This window comes from Sitophilus oryzae, unplaced genomic scaffold (assembly GCF_002938485.1).
Source record: "Sitophilus oryzae breed Bouriz unplaced genomic scaffold, Soryzae_2.0 scaffold_177_pilon_pilon, whole genome shotgun sequence".
NCBI lineage: Eukaryota > Metazoa > Arthropoda > Insecta > Coleoptera > Curculionidae > Sitophilus > Sitophilus oryzae.
The window spans coordinates 8,472,928-8,492,896 of NW_022146479.1; the positions used below are offsets into that span (position 1 = coordinate 8,472,928).

At 30.4% G+C, this 19,969-nt stretch overlaps 4 protein-coding genes across 11 annotated transcripts; 2 read left to right on the forward strand and 2 right to left on the reverse strand.

Annotated features, from left to right (window-relative positions):
• Positions 1–765: 765 nt before the first annotated feature.
• Positions 766–2,534, reverse strand: LOC115882552 (dnaJ protein homolog 1). Its single transcript, XM_030900708.1, has 2 exons — positions 1,569–2,534; positions 766–1,339 (listed from the first exon to the last, which is right to left on the reverse strand). The coding sequence occupies exons 1-2, from the start codon at positions 2,385–2,387 to the stop codon at positions 1,106–1,108; spliced, it is 1,053 nt and encodes a 350-aa protein (XP_030756568.1). The 5' UTR covers positions 2,388–2,534; the 3' UTR covers positions 766–1,105.
• Positions 2,535–3,153: 619 nt separating this feature from the next.
• On the forward strand, positions 3,154–7,016 carry LOC115882553 (dual serine/threonine and tyrosine protein kinase-like). 4 transcript variants are annotated; one of them, XM_030900711.1, is made up of 12 exons: positions 3,154–3,618; positions 3,665–3,843; positions 3,906–4,229; positions 4,284–4,488; positions 4,539–4,723; positions 4,791–5,022; positions 5,084–5,514; positions 5,567–5,907; positions 5,966–6,212; positions 6,288–6,537; positions 6,587–6,850; positions 6,906–7,016. In XM_030900711.1, the coding sequence occupies exons 1-11, from the start codon at positions 3,498–3,500 to the stop codon at positions 6,832–6,834; spliced, it is 2,763 nt and encodes a 920-aa protein (XP_030756571.1). In that variant the 5' UTR covers positions 3,154–3,497; the 3' UTR covers positions 6,835–6,850; positions 6,906–7,016. The 4 variants fall into 4 exon arrangements, with proteins under 4 accessions (XP_030756571.1, XP_030756569.1, XP_030756573.1 ...); XM_030900713.1 differs by having other exon boundaries at positions 3,161–3,618; positions 6,587–6,742; positions 6,906–7,014; XM_030900709.1 differs by lacking the exon at positions 6,906–7,016 and having other exon boundaries at positions 6,587–6,886.
• Positions 7,017–7,079: 63 nt separating this feature from the next.
• On the reverse strand, positions 7,080–8,663 carry LOC115882554. The gene is made up of 2 exons (XM_030900714.1): positions 7,957–8,663; positions 7,080–7,900 (listed from the first exon to the last, which is right to left on the reverse strand). The coding sequence occupies exons 1-2, from the start codon at positions 8,584–8,586 to the stop codon at positions 7,583–7,585; spliced, it is 948 nt and encodes a 315-aa protein (XP_030756574.1). The 5' UTR covers positions 8,587–8,663; the 3' UTR covers positions 7,080–7,582.
• A 3,725-nt stretch (positions 8,664–12,388) lies between these two features.
• On the forward strand, positions 12,389–16,458 carry LOC115882555 (palmitoyltransferase ZDHHC15B). Of its 5 annotated transcripts, none has more exons than XM_030900715.1 (8): positions 12,389–12,537; positions 12,601–12,822; positions 12,897–13,018; positions 13,069–13,416; positions 13,479–13,608; positions 13,681–13,810; positions 13,978–14,058; positions 15,082–15,220. In XM_030900715.1, the coding sequence occupies exons 2-8, from the start codon at positions 12,690–12,692 to the stop codon at positions 15,149–15,151; spliced, it is 1,014 nt and encodes a 337-aa protein (XP_030756575.1). In that variant the 5' UTR covers positions 12,389–12,537; positions 12,601–12,689; the 3' UTR covers positions 15,152–15,220. The 5 variants fall into 5 exon arrangements, with proteins under 5 accessions (XP_030756575.1, XP_030756579.1, XP_030756576.1 ...); XM_030900719.1 differs by having other exon boundaries at positions 14,926–15,215; XM_030900716.1 differs by having other exon boundaries at positions 15,085–15,213.
• The last annotated feature ends 3,511 nt before the right edge of the window (positions 16,459–19,969 follow it).

Genomic DNA, 19,969 nt, shown 5'->3' on the forward strand with positions numbered 1-19,969 from the left:
TTAAGAGTAGGCGTTTGACCGGTCAAAATACCTAATATGACGAAGATTATTATAATATACTGCTCATTATTTATTTTAAGTCCATTATACATAAAAAAATCGAAATTATGATAACACTCTTTTATGGCGCTTGATCTAGAACTCGTTGATTGGATTTTGAAATAATAACGTGAAACTTATTAAAAAAATGTTATAACTGAGAGCAATAACAGATCAGTTAGAAAGTAAGGTGGGTGGGAGGCAAAAAAGAAAGGCTTGCAATACCTACGTCTACACATTTTGGAAATAAATATGATATTGACCGCCAACTCGTCTCCACTATATATGGGTTCTGCTATTAATCAGACAATAAATACACCGTCTCGGTTTAAAACTATCTGTAAATAAAATATTCCCAGTATTTTTATCCATGAATTGTGTGTCCTTTGCAGCAATATTTTTATACCAGGAGAAACTATGTATCCAGCACCTTGAAAACTCACATTTGGCATGCTGATATTGTTAAATAAAAAAAACGTTAAGATGACCTTATAAATCAACTTGCAAATAAAACCCACATAGGGAATGAGCGATTGACATTGGATTTAAAATGGAAATAAAATCACCAACGTTTAAAATAGTTTATTTGAAAAAAATGTTAACATCTGACTCAATTTAACTAATTTTTTAAAACAAACTTTTCACTCAATCCCTAAATAATTATATTAATGTCTTCTTAAAGAAAAGATTAATTTTTTTAGGGCGGGAAAATCATCGAAAGCTAAATTAAAAAATAATAATTTATTAAATCTATATTTAATACTAAGAAAATTTACAAAGTATTAAACTTACTTAATCTATCAAATAATCATAACCCAAATAAAAAATACACAGGAAGTATTTACACAAAAACATTTTATATCAGTACATTAAAATTAAAATTTATTTAATATATATATTTTTTAAATAAATATGGAACTGTTCATTTAAGTTACCTATCATATTAAAAGAAATATAGTCTGATTAAAAATTAAAAGCAAAAACACATTATTACATAGTCAGCTCTCATTCAACTGTACTAAAACGCACAATTGCATTCACTCTTAAACTTAAAATTAGTCAAAAATTAATTTGGTAAAGTATCATATAAAATATCCTTGACAGACTGTGAAAGATTCTCTGGAAACTTGATGTCAAAGTTCAGAATAAGATCGCCCTTACGTGATGGTTCTTTGGGTAAGGGCAAGCCATATCCTTGGATGCGTCTGGTTGTATTTGGCTTGATTATTTCATTTGTATAATGCAGTGGTATTGTTTTGCCTGACATTGTTGGTACTTCCACTGTGCACCCACACAAGGCCTGAAACAAAGTAAAAAATTCTATTAGTATATATAAATACATAATCCACAATATACATAAAATTTATATAAAAAATCCTAAAATAGCCAGGACATTATTTTTGGTAACTGGCGTCACAGTAGGTCAAGTAAAACTGGCTATAATTAGCACAATATAGAAATTCTAATTTTATAATCAAAACTGAGTGCAAAAGTTTCACTGAATTAGAAAAGAAATTAATGAAACCTACCTGTTTGAGCGAAATTTTAGCTGTATATCTAATATCACTGCCCTCTCGTTTAAATAATGGATGAGGCTTGTCCCTGATGATGAACACAATATCAGCTGGAATCTTGTTTCTCCCTTGATCTCCCTCACGTTGGAATGTGATTTTAGTTCCAGCCTTCCATCCAGGCTTAACATTAATAGTCAAAACTTTATCTTCTTTCTTAGTAGATCCATCTGGTTGTAAAACTTTTCTGCTGATCTTCATTTTCTTTGTACAGCCTTTAGTGATGTCTTCCAGTGACACATACAAATCGTGCTCTATTGGTGGATCCTGGATTTTATCCTTGTTCCTGTTAGGACTCTGGAAATTGAACGAGTGGCTTCTAAAGGCTCCGCCAGGGCCTCCTCTTTGGGGACCTCCACTGAGGGAAGCAAAGGGATCATCTACATCCATATCATCATCATGCATACCAAACATTCTTCCATTGTTGCCAAAGTCGAAGAAGGCAGAAAACGGAGTAGAATTTCCGAAGAATTGAGCAAATGTGGCCCTTGGGTCTCCATGGTATGTGTAGGAGAAGTTTCCAGGACCACCAGATCCACCACCTGCGTTGACACCTCCTTTGAGACCTTCTTCGCCGTACTGATCGTATATGTCACGTTTTTTCTTATCAGATAGAACTTCGTAAGCCTCTGCTACTTCCTTAAACTTCTCCTCAGCGCCAGGTGTCTTATTTTTGTCTGGATGGTATTTTAAAGCTAATTTTCGATAAGCCTTTTTAATATCATCGTCGCTGGCGCCTTTGGCTATTCCCAATGTTTTGTAATAATCCTTTCCCATATTAAAGGTTTTTTACGCACTCACAGATGCCACTTAATAATATCACAATAAATGGAAAGTATCGCTTCACTAACGTTCTTCTCGAATCTCGATCGGACAATACACTCGATTACACTCCCATTGACGCGCGTCCGCTTTTATTTAAAGGTTATATCGACAAGAATACTCACGACTGTTCCGGAATGTACTAGATGCACATTAGCGGCACGTACGTTAGGTCAAATCGGATAAAAATAAAAATTATTTTTCCAGCGTAATTAACTGTATAATAAGTTCTTTCAAATATATTTACGGCAGCTTACTCGATACGATATAATTTACATATTGAATTTATATGAAATTTACAGTTTTTATCACAAAACAGAAATATTTTTGGCTCTCTAAAACCCCCGTTGTGCCACCTTTGATGAGACATGCGTATTATAAAATATTTCTATTTGGAATTATGGCGATATCGCGGGAAATTTAAAAACTGCCTTATCTTCAGCTTTTTTTCTCCTCAATTTAATTTCTAATATTTATAAACGTAATATATCCTGTTAATGTTAGTTATATTCTTCATTGTAATAAGAAATAATCGTAATAATCTTGGACTAGATCAACTAACAATTATTTCAAAAAGTAACTTTTAGCGAGCGCAGTTTGGAAATGTTAAAAAGAGCTGTGTTATAATTAATGTAGGAAATGTAAAGGGCTTGAAGTGTTGATTAACATTTAGGTGGATACATTAAGGTGAATAAAAGTTTCGAAAACAATATTTAATTTTTTTGACGTTTACTTTAAAAAACATAACCTGGATGTGTCAGTGTCAGATTTACACAAATGTTATTTTACTGAGCAATGTTGTATAATACCGCTATAATTTTCTTCCGATAATAAGAATAGTCATACTTTATTTTCAGCACTATAAGTTAAATCAAATTAAGTTAAAGAATAAATCCTCATTGTCTGCATGTCAATGCAATTTCTTGAAATTCAGTTTATTTTTTTTACCCTTAAATGGACGGCATTTGAAAACAGTGTTATTAAAAACTTTATTGTAGTTATGTTAAATATGTTACATTAAATCGATCAGTATTTTTATATTCGGTTCGCATAAAATCATAAAGAATGTTGTCTGAAATTCCCAAAGAATTTAAATGGTATCTCAAGCATTGTCAAAGTTTAAGAAGAATCATCCAGGAGACTCAATCATCATTAAATGATATTAATCATGTTCTGCAAATTGGAAGTGAGTATAAGGAAGACCTTAAGTTTTTACAGTTTTTAATTAATAGTATTTTTAGGGGATATATGTGAGCAGACATTTACAGATGCTCTCGAACAACTGGCTGTAAAAATAGAGCGCGAACCACTTTTGCTGATTTTTGGGCAGTCCTGTCATGCTAAAGCTCTATTTGTTAATATATTACTTGGACAAAACATCCTCCCTACTGCCAGCTCTCAATGGAGACATGTAAGTATATTTCAACTTAAAATTGATACATAAATACTTAATTGATAATACCTACCTTTAAGGTGACAATAAAGTATGGTCCTACTAAAAGCATTCACCTGACTCTTGGAAACGAAATTGAAATTGTAGAAAATCTAAAAGCGCATGAAGGCTTTTGGGATTGCATTCCTGAAGAGGATCTTCGAAGAGGTGATAATGAAAGCTTGTTGGATCACTGCCCTTCATTGGAAGTTATTTTAAAACATAATGTTTTAAAAGAAAATGTCAAAATCTTAATACCGCCGGACTGTTCGCCCAATGAATTAGGTGAAGTATTAGAAAAAGTAATGGAAAACATTTTACCTGTGATAGTATATGCTGTTTCTGAGAATCAATTAAGTGATTTGGTAAGCAAGTTAAAAAGTCCAAAAAGGCATAGTATATTAAGAATATTTTTTTAGAATATTCAAGAAATAAGAAATTTAAAAACTATTTACGAAATACCATTTCTCTTTGTTAGTTTAGCAGATAATTGTAATTTGGAGGCAAAAATTTCATCCATGAGTACTGAATCTTTAACTGAATCAGAAAAACATGTAGTTGAAAGCTGCAATCAAGCAAGTGATATAAAGTTAGGTTGTTTAAGAGACCAGCTTATTAGGCTAGGTAATAAAAATTCTGGGGGTGTTAAAATATATTTATTATATTTCTTCTAGGATATATTAATAGTGAGCTTGATTCTGACAAGACTGATGAATTGCTAAGTAAAAAATCATTTTGCCTTGATTGTTCTCTGGATAATGATTTTATGAGTGATAAATTAATTAATGATAAATTTAATTTATTTATTAGAAATATTTTAAAGTCCACTGTACTAAAATTGGCAGGGTGTCTAAGTCAGGTAATTATAATTATGTATAACTTAATATTATATTAAGTTATTATTTTAATATTTCATTGTCTTCTAGATACACAGCGATTATTTAAGAAAATTTATTCTTTGTGCCTTTGATATGGCTAGAGAAATTCAAATAACACCTAGAAGAATTTTATATGCCCAGGACATTGAATACAAGCTGTATAAAACTTTGATGAAAATAGCTTGTGAACAGCAAGAAGAAATTACTGCAATTATACAAAGCACTCTTCAGGAAATAAAGTCTAATGTTGCTGAAGTTTTGGAGGAATACAGTTCAACGAGTTAGTAGAAAAGATATTTAATATGAATTGTTTGGTATAGACATAGCTGTCCTTATTGCAGGTTCAACACAAACCTCACCAAAAGTTGTTACAATGGAAATCCAACAGCTAGTACTAAAAAGACTGAGTACATCAGTGGCAAACAGGATAGTGAAATCAGTTGGTTGTCTTCAAGAAAGCTTTACTGGTACATTAAAAAGATGTTTGGAAAGTTTAGAGAGGAACTGTCACGAATTAGAGGGCAATTTATCTGCTTCAGATGCTGTAAAACAAATCGTTTCTGCAGCGTATAACATCGAATTAAAAACGCCCACATCATTCTCTGTAGTTCACACATTCGTCGACCGTTTGAGGGCTTTGTTAAATACATTCACATCACCTTGGTCTTCCAATTCTCAAGTTCACTGTAATCTACAGTGGCAACTCCAAGTAGTTACAAACATGATTGATTCCTTAAGTGCCTCAAAACTAGCCAAAACTATTTCATTACAGGTATATTTTTTGTTAAGATGTTTTTATAAATATTACATAATTATTCTATTAGTTCCAAGAACATGTCAAATCATCACATGAATCTTTTCAATCTGCAATGAGAAGTTTAGAAAATCAATTGTCTGGTCAGCTGGAACACACGGAAGAACAGAGGATTGCTATTAGAAAAAGACATGCCCCCAGATTTGCCAGGCTGGCTTTAGAAAGCACATCACTGTGTGACTTGGTAAGATGGGGCATGCCTAAACAAATAAAGGAAATAGGGCGAGGACAGTATGGTGTTGTGTCGTCTTGTGAACCATGGGGTAATATAAACCCTTGTGCTTTTAAATCTGTTGTTCCACCTGATGACAGACACTGGAACGACCTGGCAATGGAATTTTATTACACTAGGCAAGAAAAAAAAATGAATTCCTCACTAAACTCCTAAATTAAATTGATTTATTTACAGAACGATTTTGGAACATCCCAGAATCGTAAAATTAAGAGGATCTGTGATTGATTACAGTTATGGTGGCGGTAGTTCCCCGGCAGTACTATTAATAATGGAGCGGATGATAAGAGATTTATACTGCGGTTTGCGGAATGGTTTATCCTGGCAAACCCGATTACGCATAGCTATTGACGTTATTGAAGGCATTAGATACTTACATTCCCAAGGTCTTGTCCACAGAGATATAAAACTTAAAAATGTTTTAGTGAGTATTATTTAAAAAAATAGTGTGCGCGTTCGCCATTTTTGGTTATGGCATTAACATATAACTTTTTTCTAGTTGGATAATGAAGATCGTGCCAAATTGACAGATTTTGGGTTTTGCATACCTGAAGCCATGATGTCAGGCAGTATAGTGGGTACTCCAGTTCATATGGCTCCAGAATTGTTAAGTGGAAGGTATGACTCAAGTGTGGATGTGTATGCATTTGGAATATTGTTTTGGTACATTTGTGCTGGTCAAGTGAAATTGCCTACTCATTTTGATCAGTTTCAAAACAAAGAACAGTTGTGGAACAGTGTGAGAAAAGGTATTATCCAATTTTGTTAAAAATAGAAGTATAAAAAACTTCTTTTAAGGTATAAGACCTGAATGTCTATCATATTTCAACCGAGCATGTTGGAATCTTATGGAACAATGTTGGGCTGCTGAGCCGAGCGATAGGCCTCTTTTAGGCTACGTACAGCCTCAACTAGAGCAGATTTATAAAAATGCAATTCTTGAATCAAACCAAGGCAAGTCTATTTATCACACAAAACCAATTCTGTTTTATCAGTACCCAGAGGAATGTCCACAACATAGTTATTTAGATTATAGAGAATATTAGCTGGACTAAATTGCCTGTATTTTATATGCTTATAATGATTGTTTCATAATTGAAAATATTTGTTATTTCAGATTCCTAAAAAGAAGAGGATATAAAGTCTATTATGTTGTGTATATTTTTTGTAAATATATTTTTTTATTGTCTAATTTAAAATTTTATATCACTATTTTTAATAAATGTTACTAGAAAACTAGTCTTAATTAAGTCTAAAAATAATTTATTGTAGGTAAAAAAACTCTTCTGTATACATTTAATTATTTTATTTTACTTAAAACAACATTATTGAATAAAAAAAATCACTAAAGAAAACACAATTGATCTATAATAAAAAAATAATGATGAAAGGCGAGATATGTATCTGAAGATAACTTATTATATCTTATCATAATTATTTAATAATCAGTCTCATATAACAGACTAAATGTAAAAATTACATAACAAAAGTCCAATTAATAGATATAAAACACAGTTACATCACAACATAAATGTGTATGTTGAGAGTAGTGGCTATATTCTTTCATAAATCCGTGGAAAAATTAAGCATATTTTGAATTTAGTTAGAAAAATATACTTTGCTTTTTTTTGGCAATAAGATTTAAAGATCAATTAATTATAGCGTGTATGTTAAAAAATTTCTATCTAGAATTTTTATATATTGAATAATTTAGTAACACAGGAAAAATCACATTTATGACGAACATTTCAAAAGGAATTAATTCCACACATCTTCCTTACTCTATAAATAATCTTAGATATGCCACGTGGTAATTTTGTTTCTTATAATTTTTAATGCTTTCACTTTTCTATGAGAAGCCACTAATCTTTTTTTCCCACATTTATTGGCTTTTTTATAGAAAGAAACAAAACAAAATTGCCCAAGAGATCTTTTATTCCTCCTACGAAATTTCTTTTCATGATTGCCATTAAATGTCGGTAATTCAAGCTGTACTTTATCCTTACTAGGCAATCCCTTCTTCTTAAAATTGCTGGTTTTTCTGAAATATTTGCATAAGTCTCTATAATCAATTTCTTCTATAACATCATATGAATCAAACAAAACTGTTACCTAAATAATAATGCAATTAATTACTGTGTGCCACAATTTCGTATAGAGAGTCTTACCAGTCCAGAGATCAAAATTTCTGTAATTTTTGCTTTGTAGTAAAGACCGTTTCCCTTCCATTTAGCTAAAACAATCTCACCTATATGCCATTTTGCTAATTCCTGCTCTCTCTTAATAAATTCCTCTACTGCCTGCAAGGATTCTTCCAAAGGTATTTCAAAATCTTTATCTTCGGCTTGTCCATTATAAGTAGATTTATTAGCAGGAACTGATTTGAGCACCATCTTCTTATAATTGTTGCAAGACTTTTTTTTACATTCTGGTAAAGGGCTGTTACTTGGCATCGATTTATTATCAATTATGCTCGTTTTAGTATCGTTTTCAGGCTGACAACTTGGTATATTATTAGGATTACACATTGTTACGAATTTTTTTTGTTGATTTGAATCTATAGAATTATTACTGGGGCTAACCTTTAATGTAAGCGAGGCTCTTACTTGCGGTATCTCATACCGGAATGCTTCTTTCTCATTTTCAGGAAGCCTTTCAGTACTCTTACGTTTTTCTGGGTTTTCCACAAGTATAATATTTTTAGTTTCAGACACCAGATCTGAATTATTCTTGGCAAAGACTTGATCGGGAGGGTCGAGATCAGGTTTATTTAATTTCACGAAAAGTTGATACCTCATTAGATATTTTAATTGTTTATCCTTTTTATTGCATAAACCCCGCTGACATGTCTAAAATTTGACCAAAAGTAAGGTTAGGGCTAATCGGGGCTTGTCAGGGCTGGTTACAGAAATAGTTCATTTGTCCCATAAAAGAAAACTGTAACTTCGAAAAGCGCCCTCTCTTCTTAACATAAGGAAAAAAAAAACATAATAGACTGTATACATCTGTAATGGCATTTAACACTGTGATTTAACATCTGTCCAGTGTCCAGTATAGGATGTGATTCTGTAAAAAGAATCAATTTTTTATGGATTTTTTAGATCGATCTAGATCTAATGACCGCGAATCGATACAAAAAAAATCGCAAGCTAAAAAATCGACCTTAGTGAGAATCGATTTTTTTAATTCAATTTTTTACTCTGATTTTCCATTTTCACAATAAATTAAAAATGGTATGGTGTGGATCCGGTGGCCGGTGGCTGACCTTGAAGGCCATATTTGCTGCATTTGATCATCGATACTACGCAAGCGCACATCTTCGATGTTGCCAAATTGCAGTTTATTTTCGAATTATTTGCAGTTGAAAATTTTTTTTTTAATCAATAATAATACAAATTCTATATAATTAATTTTATAATTTCAGATTTATCTTGATATCCAAAATTAAGATAAGAAGGATAATAAAGATTGTGAATTGAAAGAGTTATGAATATATAAAATTGTAATAATAATAACATTTATTTATATATTTACATTAGAATTAAAAATTATCATGTACAGATTTCTTCTTAATGGTTTTAAACTTATTAGAATTATTTTATTTCTTTCAAGTTATTTAATTTTTAGTTATTTACAGGCAACAATAGTTTTGATTATATGTATTGATGTTTTGAAATACTACCATGACGAGTCTTATACATAACAATACACGTCAATGGGAGATAGAGGTAACATCTTACCTATAATGTTACTAATATAATATACTTTGATTATAATATTTTAATATAATATATATATATATATATATATATATATATATATATATATATATATATATATATATATATATATATATATATATATATATATATATATATATATATATATATATATATATATATATTTTTTTTATTATAATAATTTCTTAAAAATATCAAGTTAGTGGATTAAGAGCAATTTTAGACATATATTTTATCGAAGAGTGTGTTGATAAGACTAAAATAAGCTTTATGTTTTATCTTTTTCTCTTTAGAAGGGAGATGGTTTGTGTCGTAGAAAACATTACAGTATTTAATATTGTGTACTTTGATATTCTTTTCTTAAGTTGCTGCAATTTATTGTTTCCTATAATGCCAAATCTTGACAATATGGTGAAAGTTGAGTTTTGATCTTATTAGTTTTACACCTGTGTTTATGCAAGACCAAATTAAGATTAGTTTGTAATTAGTTTGTGATTTATATTAAGATCTTTCTTATAATATTTGTCATATCTTAATCTTAATACTATATTATGCTTTGTCTGGAAAATAAATGTTAAAATATCTTAATTTTGCATATCCTATTCCATCCTTCCATTAGGAAAATATGGTTTATAAATCATATTATGCTAAGAAAATCATATAAATTAGGTGTAAGAATAGAGAAATCTTAAGGTAGCAGAAAAATTAATGCAATATATGTATAAGCAGAATTAAACAAGTTAACTGTAAATGTTGCTCAAGCTGATTCTACAATTTTAATTACGGAGGCTAAAAGACCTTTTAAGGCCTCCATAGTTTTGATGGAATGTTAAAAAAAACCTATTATGAACATGACATGGAGCTACAGCATTTAAAAATAAAAAAAAACTTGGACACATCCCTTTTAATATTTACCGAATTTTTAATAAAGCACTTTTTAAACGTATAGTTGCGTATAGCATAATAATGTAGAGCAATTAGATTAATTATAGGAATCTAGAATTTTATTTCTATTTAATTTTATTGACTATAAAAATACATAATAAGCGTTCACGTTTCATGTGTTGTGCGAAATATTAAAATAATAATATAAATAATATACCGCGTACTATGATTGAAAAAAATAGCGTCAGCGATAACTATGAAATGAAGATCGCTGATATTTTATATGGGAAATGTCCTCAATCGTCATTTCCCAGCCAACTGGACGCCGATTTTTCGATCATACTGTATATATTGACAAAAAAAACACAGAAAAGCACATATTTGATTTCTACTGAAAATAATTCCAAAATAACTTGCAATCTGGCAACATCGAAGATGTGCGCATACGTAGTGTCTGTGACTATATGCAGCAAAAACTCGTTTCAAGGTCAGCCACCGGATCCACACCATTACCTTAAAAATATATATTTCCATTTTTTATGACTTTTTTACATATAAAGACACAAAACATAAAACAAAATAAAGAAAAACTTGACATGTTTATTACTTGACAAACAACGATTTCAGGATTTCAAGAAAATGTCAATCATCGTCAAACGTCAAATATAAAAATATATAATCCAGGGTTGCCACAAGCTACACAATTGTGTATTTTGCTACACATTTGCTTCCATGACTGCACAGCTACATGGTGTATATTTTGTGGCTACACCACAATGGCCTGTGCTACACATTTTGAGAATTTACATATTTATTATAAAAAATAATACCAGAACAGTAAATCAGCTGACAAAAGCTGTTTTTTTTTGCTTTTAAGTTATCTAAGTTACATTAAAGCAAGTGAACTTTAAATTTTGAACTGACAAATATCATTTTCGGTCATCTATTGGTCGAGTCAAAAACGGTAAATAGACAGGATTGCTTAATTCCTTAAAAATACATAACACGTACTTTGGCCAAATTCAGAGGCCAAATTTCACTGTAGTTCGGTCCACTCGTTAGCATACGTGAATAATATTCAATTCCTATTTCACTTTTCCTCCCATATCAGCAAAGAATTGAAGTTTCTATGGACAAATTTGGCCGATTAAACAGTCCTGAATTGTTTACAGTTTTTAAACAGACTTCATAACCGGTCTAATTTTTCCATAAAATCGTTAGTTTCGCGACATCAATTTTGACGTCATTGCAATATTTGCTGGCATGAGAAGAAATGAAATGGAAAATGAATATATTGACGTATACAAACGAGTGGAAGTGAGACTCTTATCGAGATTCTTATTTATGCTTTAAAATTTGGCGATTTTACGTCTTATTCTTGGTCTTATTGGATAGTTTACAATTATTGGTCATGGATTGCTACACAATGCTACACATTTTTAAGGTCAAGTTCTGCACAATCAAAAATTTTCTTGTGGCAACCCTGATATAATCACAGATTTATATAATTCCATTTTTTGGATTAGTATAGTCAGTTCGCACTGAGCATGTTTATTCCCTCTTTGTTCAGAAACTAATTATTATTAAAGGATAGAAATACACAGCACGCTTTTACTGGCGTAATAGAGAACCTGTGTAGAGAAGGTAGAGAACAACGCTCGAGCGCCATCCAACAACGTCCTGAAAATGAATTTAAAAAAGGCTTAGAAAAAAGGTGTTTTCGATTGACACGAAACCACGGCGGATTACCCCGGTTAAGTGCAGATGGTGTAGATTAATTTCTTTTTATATGATATCCTCTGAAATTGAGCATAAAATTTGATGGTTGCATGACGATTCGATCTCGGTCTAAATGAATCGATTCTATAAAAAATCTGTTTTGGATAGATTCAAAAAATCGGAATCGCATGTCAAAAGATCGATTTTCTGAAGAATCGATTTAAATCGAACATCCCTAGTCCAGTATTAGAGACGGCATTGATCTGTCATATCCTAAAAGTAGTGCCAATAAAAGTATCAAATATCTTAAAGTTAAAGTTACTAAACAATCGAAACATCCATTGCTCGAAAGTGTAGAGAAGTTTATAATTATTATTATTTAAAAAATGCCCAGAATAGTTTTCAGTAAGAAAACAACAAGTATGTAAAATGTTTACCAGCATTAAGAAATGTTTTATTATTTTTTAGGTTAATATTCTATTTAAAACCCCACCCTATATTACTAACTTATGTGTATTTTTGAAATGAGACTGAGACAGGGTTAAAATCTTGTCGTTATGGCTATTAGCGGGACCGAACACAAAGGGCCCTGCTTCTGGTGTTTAAAAGCTGTTAAATGGATACCAGTTTTATTTCTTGTTACAATTGTTGCTTGGTCGTATTATGCATATGTTGTCCAGTTATGTTTAAGTATGTCGCTTGTTCTCAATGGCTTTAAACTAATCTCACTTCACTATAATTTTAATATATATCTTTCTTTTCAGTTACAGTTGAAAATACACTAGGCCAGATAGTATATCTTATATTTTATCATTTGTTTTTCTTCATGTTTTGTTGGTCTTATGTTCAAGCAATTTTTACCGATATTGGAAAGGTTCCTAATAATGTAAGTGCGTGAGGCTTATCAACATAAATACTCTAAATGCTGTTTTCTAGTTTAAAATAAATGACACAGATTTTGAAGAATACATAAACCACAGTGATTCCCTTGAAATGCAAAACAGAATATTGGACAACTGTGCAAAAAATTTACCTATAACTAATGTAACCATTGGAGGAAGTGTAAGGTTCTGTGACAAATGTAAAACTGTTAAACCAGACAGGACGCATCATTGCTCTGTATGTGGTGAATGTGTATTAAAAATGGACCACCACTGTCCATGGATAAACAATTGTGTTTGTTTTACAAACTACAAATTCTTTATATTATTCCTTGGATATGCATTAATTTATTGTATATATATTTGCTTGACATCTCTGCCTTATTTTATTGCATTCTGGAGGGTAAATATGCTTTCATATTCATTAAATTTTTATCTTAATATCCGAACTATCAATCATTTTAGGGAAATTTGCAAGGAATGAGTAGGTTCCATATTTTGTTTCTCTTCTTTGTTGCGGTGATGTTTGGAATTAGTTTAATGTCCTTGTTCGGATACCACTGTTACTTGGTCTTGGAAAATAGAACTACGCTTGGTATGTTGATTTTTAATTCTATTTATTAATCACTAATATTCATATAATAATCTAATGGTTAATGTTATTTAGAAGCCTTCAGACCTCCCAGCTTTAGAGGAGTGGGTGCTGATAAATATGGCTTCCATTTAGGACGTTACAGGAATTTTAAAGAGGTATTTGGAGAAGATCCCAAATTATGGTTCCTTCCCATCAGCACCAGGTACGTTTTTTTTGTGTTTAATAATTTTTCCTAACTCTTACCTACAATTGTGTACATGACAACAGTTGGGTCAATTATTTAAAGTTTGTTAATTTAAACTAAAGACAAATTGGTGTATGGATTTACTTGCAATTCAAAGCTAATTTTTAAATAAAATACTTTTCTAGTTTGGGTGATGGTATTCAATACCCTATACATTCAAGGCACCAACAGAGCTCTTACCATTCTATGGACAGCATTCAAAACAGGTTAGATCATTTGAATTTGCCTATTGCTCACTAGTTGTGCAAATTAATTTTTTACTTATTTATTAAAATATAATCACTATGGCTGTAAAATCTATCTTTTGTACTTACTAATTATAATGTGTGTTGGTTTAGGAAAATTAACATTAAATTAAAGTTTATAGAACTGGCAGAATGTTGGTATTTTAATTTGTCTCATATTTAAAAAGCTTTTAACTTTTTTATCTTTTAAGCTAGAACATTCATTAAAAAAGGTGTGTTGAGTCTAGGGTTCCCAACTTGAGCATCGGCGATTCCGGGACAATTATTTTTAAGCTTTTAAATAATTGAAACAAAACAGTGAATATTAGAAATTAAAATATATTATGTGTGTAGTATACCCTTTTTTAGTGTCCAGGCAAAACTTTCGCCGGGACAAACTTTCTGATTCCTAGTTAATCCCGGCCAAACCGGGACGGTTGGGAACCCTAGTTGAGTCAAGTTTTGAACTCAAATGTCACATTTATAGATATTTTGTCACAGTTATTGATATTTTTGGTTATGTATTAAAAGTTGATTTAATACCCTTTAATTTGTTTAAAGAATGTTCTAGCTTTCTTAAATTAAAAAAAATAAATATGTTAAAATCAAATCTGCCTGTTCTGTAAATTAAGATTTTAATTATAATAAATTATTAAATAATTCTGTCAATACGGAATTTTAAAGCTTTTATTTATCAGTAAGATTTTGTATTAGCCAAAAGTTTTTGAAAGACTACAAATAGCACAATCACAGTTTTTTTGCATAAAATGCTTTTAGCGAAATATTTTTTTTATAAAAACGCTTGAATGTTTTATGCAACGTTGTTAATCAATACATAGACTTTTTTAGATACTAACATAACGAAACGTTTTTTTTAAATAATAAATTGTGAGAAGATGAGCACAACAGTAGGTATTGGGTGTTGATTTGTTTTGACAGTAGTGCATGACTGAAAGCTTTAACGCCGTCCAAAAATATATAATAAAAAGAGGATTTTTTCCTAAGCAGACGCCGGTGCCTAGAAAATGAGACGAGCAAACTGAATCCAGACCATACTGAAATATCTATACATTAAATAAAACATTTATAGTACTTAATACGATTATTGTTAATTTTCTAAATAAATGTTTTTCACTTGATTTAATTTTTTGTTTATGATTTGTTTGACCTTACACGTTTAAATTAACAACCTTAAGTTGCTTGACCCTAACTAACTACATGCTTTTCTGATACACACAGTCTGATTACAATTGCCTGGTAGAAAAATTTCAAGTAAAGTATTGTATACAGCCTTCCATTTTAAGCCCCTGTCTACAAAACGTTCTACCCGTTCAGTCAAAACGTATTAAGTAAAACCTTGTGTGTAGAATAAAAAACTGTCCGTTTTACTTGAACTGAATTGACAGAAGACCATTCTAGAGAACTGACGGAATCATTCAGTTTTACAAGAAAACTATCCTTTTGCCCACATTGAAAAAAAAACATAAATTTACAAAAATATAATTTGGATATTTAATAACCGACTTAAAATATAATGTTTTTGCATAGTTTCACAAAATAATGTAATTTTACAAAATTATTTAGGAGATATTTAGTGATTGTCACCAAATGGAAATTTAAACCATAAATACAATTTTGTAGTAAAATTTCATGTTTTTTCTTTTCAACTTCACCAAACACTATATACTATATATATACTATATATATATATACTATAATTGACAGGTAAAACTTCCAGTGCGTATGCTAGTTTTTATGTCGGCTTACCTGACAGGTAAAACAATGTAGACGGGGCTTTAGCAATGAAATTTCTTAAAAAAAGGCTCAATTGGAAAGTGGTATATATTTAATTTTGTTACTTTTGGAGATGCCATAGAAAAGATAGTTAGCTTACTAGGCAAAATTAGCCAAATAGAGAAAAAAAATCTTATTGTATTTTGTTTTACGCAGTTTGGGAGATGGTTTAACATTTCCTCAAAGGCATTTGGATGAGGATCAAGAAGGTTTGTTACGCGAACAACCGTTTGAGGAAGAAGACAGTTTCAGATATCCCTAACTATTGTGATCTTTATAAAATTTAAATTTAGACTAAGCCGCCCTGATAAGGGAAAAAATTAATGAAGATTTTATATTTCATATACATAACTAGTATTATTATAACATAGTATTTATCTGTAATTTTTATGTTCGTTGGTCATTGAGAAAACGTCTAGTCACTAAACGAAATTTATAGTATTAAAATTGATGGATGTCTCGCTTACTAAAGCTTTATAAGCCTTTGTAAATTTATTTTTATTTCAAAAATGACCGTACATTTTAAGTACAAATTATAATACATTCCCTTTATTTTTATAGACAATAAAACACTTCCAATTTAGAGCATTATAATTACTTCAATTCTAATCCTTTTTGATTATTTTATAGGAGTTTCGTGGCTTATAACTTTTCTTCTACTTCAAACACTTAATCTGTCAGTCCATTAATGAAGGCGATAAAAGCATTTCAAATTCTTCAAAAATCGATTCTGTTACTAAATCTTCTTTGATAAGGTTTTCTGTGTGATTAGAAATCAATTGAATAGTCCTGTGAAAATATTCCTGTTCTTTACGTTGGACTTACAAAAAAATGTTCTAAAATTCTCAGGATAAGATCTTTCTTCTCCAAGATTCTTATTGTTAAATCTGCTCAGTGTTCCGTGTTTTATTTTGCTCAATGGAATTTATAAGGATCTGTCGAATGCGAGGGAAAATAACAAATCTCTTGTATTGTTTTATGGAAAACATTTATTAAAAATATGATCCAATGGAAGGTGTAAAGGTGTCAACATATATGATCTAACGGAATTAAACGAGTTTCTAATTTATAAACTTATGAAAACAACAACTGTTAACATGAATAGATCTTATTTCAGTTATTAGCACACCAAATTACATTTTTAATAGTTACATAAAAAGCTCATATCTGAAGGGTTTCTGTTTATATGTTTGCATTGGTTATTTTGTCAATATTTTAGCCAAAAATTGCCCTTGGTAAAAATTTATTAACAATCTTTGAGTCCAAGTAATACTTATCAAAAATATCATTTAAACAAATGATGCACATATAAAAAATAGCCCTTCCTTTGCGGAAAAATTCACACGAAAATGTTTTGACGCGTAGTATTATCCTTACATACTAAATATGGTTCACTAAAAAGTAACTAAGAGTTATGCATATAAATGGCTGAATTGCGGTGAAGAATAATCGAATCATCCCACCGCTAAGGTACTACTCAGATTACCTTATTAACTAAAGCTTATAGCATTTTGATCTTAAATAAAAATAGTTTAAACAAAAATACAATGATATATTATTTACACATAGACATTCGCAAACATAAATTATACAATAAATTGTACCATGTAATAAGTAGATTTATACTGTTAAATTTAAGTGTTTTCAAAAAGCACAATATTCTACCAAATATAAGACGTATTTTGGTCACAACACCTCCAGCTAGCACATCTATATCAAATTCTTACGAGTATATACAGGGTGTCTCACAAATAAGTGCAAGTATTTTAAGAGTGGGAAGATCAGTAGTAGTCAAAAGAAGCATCTTTTTTATTTACCATTTTTAAAATAAATTAAAAAACCGCTGGCTACAATCGGTTATCAGCCACAATTACCCGGATCAAAATATATAGACTTTGCCAGGATATTATGTAGGTGGTCGCCGGAGGAATAATTCCTACCCATAGCTGCTATTTTGCGCATGAGGTCTGACTATCAATAGACACGAAGTTACACGAAAGAGTTTTGATTGCGTTGGTTTCCACTTTTTTGAATACTTTCAACATTTTTTTTGCATAAAAACCTCATGGAAGTGTTTCTGGGGTCAAACTATACTACGAGTTAAAATACTTGCACTTATTTCTGAGACACCCTGTATAGTGTAATACATTTGTTAGATATATTTCTAATAAATTATAACTATACTGCTTAAGGAGGCGTATTTTAATGGAAAGAAGAGTAATTCTGACCAAAATAGCTTATATACAGATAGCTACAAACAACGAAAGATAAATATGTATTTTTTGTATATGTATTTGGCATACTGAAATTAACAAATATATATATTTTTTAAATTTTAATTAACACATGTATATATATAGAGTAATAGTTCTTCACATAAAGAATTATTTTTTTCAATAACTATATACACAGAAACTGACTGACAAAAAATTATTCATGATACAAAAAATATAGCTAAAAATGGTGTATAAACTAAACAAAGAAAAAAATTAATTACTAAATTATTCGGATTTTGGTCACGTTATTGTTATTTGAAAGCAACGCATATCTAATTTAAACTAATTAATAAAATTTATATTTATTTATTGTAATTGACTACTATATTATGAGTATGTAACGTATGCACGTTGAGAAACAATAATAACTTCAAGTGTAACCACTAGAAAATTCCATTATATGATGTACTTTGAATTTTTTAGTGATTTTTTTTAAGGACTTCTTCAAAGTTATTTTAAAGACCTTGGTTTAAATAAGTTTAACCGGACTATTTGAGATTATATAAATATATTACATACAGTTTATCAATAAAATCATACTTTTAAATACTCGCTTTGTCAAATAGAAGACTTTACGATTTTTCAAGGTATCTCTTCAAAATAAAGTTATAGTATTGATCAGCAAAATATAATGGCAAGATAAATATTAATTATAACACCTCATGAAGATATTATATTTTGCATTATAAGATATACTTGGCTTTCATCATCAAACATAAACCATATAACACTGGTGTATCTTAGAGACAAAAACAGAAATTGTAGATTTCCACATCAGATCTATATTAAGTATATTACCCAGGCAATATTTTTCTAGAAAACTACATCTTTTATGCTTGATTATACAATTAGTAACTTCAGTTTAAAAAGTATTTAAAAATGTAATAACGATAAAAAAATCAATCTGTGAATTTGTTATTTTCAGCAAAAAATTTAAACTTCTTAACCTCTTGACTCTTGACAACTTGAAAATATTATCACAGATTATAATCTTTGTTTTTTCTTTATTGTTTTTCGTGGTTCCAATTTTCGGAATCGGGCACTAGTTAGGTGACTAGTTTGCGCACATAGCACGCCCACTTATGGCCTGTAAAATTGTGCACAGCGCCTGACCGGCACAGTTATTAGAGAGATATCGGAAAACCGAATAGCGTCATCCAGTATTTACGCGTACCTTATCATGGTTACGATATGCGAGAGTCAACGCAACACCCGCTAATAACGTTACCGCCTGACGTAATTTGCGGATCAATTACACCAAGCGCTCTTTCTAAATAACCTCTGATAACGTTTAAAAATTGCTTAAATGGGCATATGCGGATATTTGACAATCGGAGCCGGCCGGCGAGATCTTTTATTTTAGGTTATGTTTGAATTGTTTTGAATTATTGCTTTAGTTTTATTAGGTAATTTTTGATATTTAAGTAGCTGGGATTAGTTTTAATTAAATAAATATGTCCCAAAATATGGATTCCACCTCTTCCAATACTAAAGAACCTATAAAAAGTCTTAGGTTTACAGCAGATGACGACTTAGCTCTTCTAAGAGAATTTGTTGCTTGTTGTCCTAAACCTATTGGCAGACGTTGAACAATAAAGCACTGGAAATAAGCACTTTAGCCCTTTAGTTTTAAAATACCTAGTAAACAAAACAATTTCAAAGTTTTAAATTCAAAGTTAAGTTTAAATAGTGGACGCGACGCGGTCAGAATTCTTTCCGATAATATATATGAATAACGATAACTATAAATGAAGACAGTTAATACCACCTCACGTAAAGGAAATAACACCTGGCCTTTTACTTATTATATATATTATATTAAC

What these genes read in the sequence shown, in the direction of transcription:
- LOC115882552 (XM_030900708.1), bottom strand. Translation starts at nt 2,387, where the DNA reads ATGGGAAAGGATTATTACAAAACATTGGGAATAGCCAAAGGCGCCAGC. An exon ending in CTAAAATTTCGCTCAAACAG is followed by an intron (nt 1,340 to 1,568) that starts GTAGGTTTCATT and finishes ACTTTGTTTCAG; the next exon opens with GCCTTGTGTGGGTGCACAGT.
- LOC115882553 (XM_030900711.1), top strand. Translation starts at nt 3,498, where the DNA reads ATGTTGTCTGAAATTCCCAAAGAATTTAAATGGTATCTCAAGCATTGT. An exon ending in ATGGAATTTTATTACACTAG is followed by an intron (nt 5,908 to 5,965) that starts GCAAGAAAAAAA and finishes ATTTATTTACAG; the next exon opens with AACGATTTTGGAACATCCCA. An exon ending in TAAAACTTAAAAATGTTTTA is followed by an intron (nt 6,213 to 6,287) that starts GTGAGTATTATT and finishes ACTTTTTTCTAG; the next exon opens with TTGGATAATGAAGATCGTGC.
- LOC115882555 (XM_030900715.1), top strand. Translation starts at nt 12,690, where the DNA reads ATGGCTATTAGCGGGACCGAACACAAAGGGCCCTGCTTCTGGTGTTTA. An exon ending in TTGGAAAGGTTCCTAATAAT is followed by an intron (nt 13,019 to 13,068) that starts GTAAGTGCGTGA and finishes GCTGTTTTCTAG; the next exon opens with TTTAAAATAAATGACACAGA. An exon ending in GGAAAATAGAACTACGCTTG is followed by an intron (nt 13,609 to 13,680) that starts GTATGTTGATTT and finishes AATGTTATTTAG; the next exon opens with AAGCCTTCAGACCTCCCAGC.
- LOC115882554 (XM_030900714.1), bottom strand. Translation starts at nt 8,586, where the DNA reads ATGAGGTATCAACTTTTCGTGAAATTAAATAAACCTGATCTCGACCCT. An exon ending in AAATTTTGATCTCTGGACTG is followed by an intron (nt 7,901 to 7,956) that starts GTAAGACTCTCT and finishes ATTATTATTTAG; the next exon opens with GTAACAGTTTTGTTTGATTC.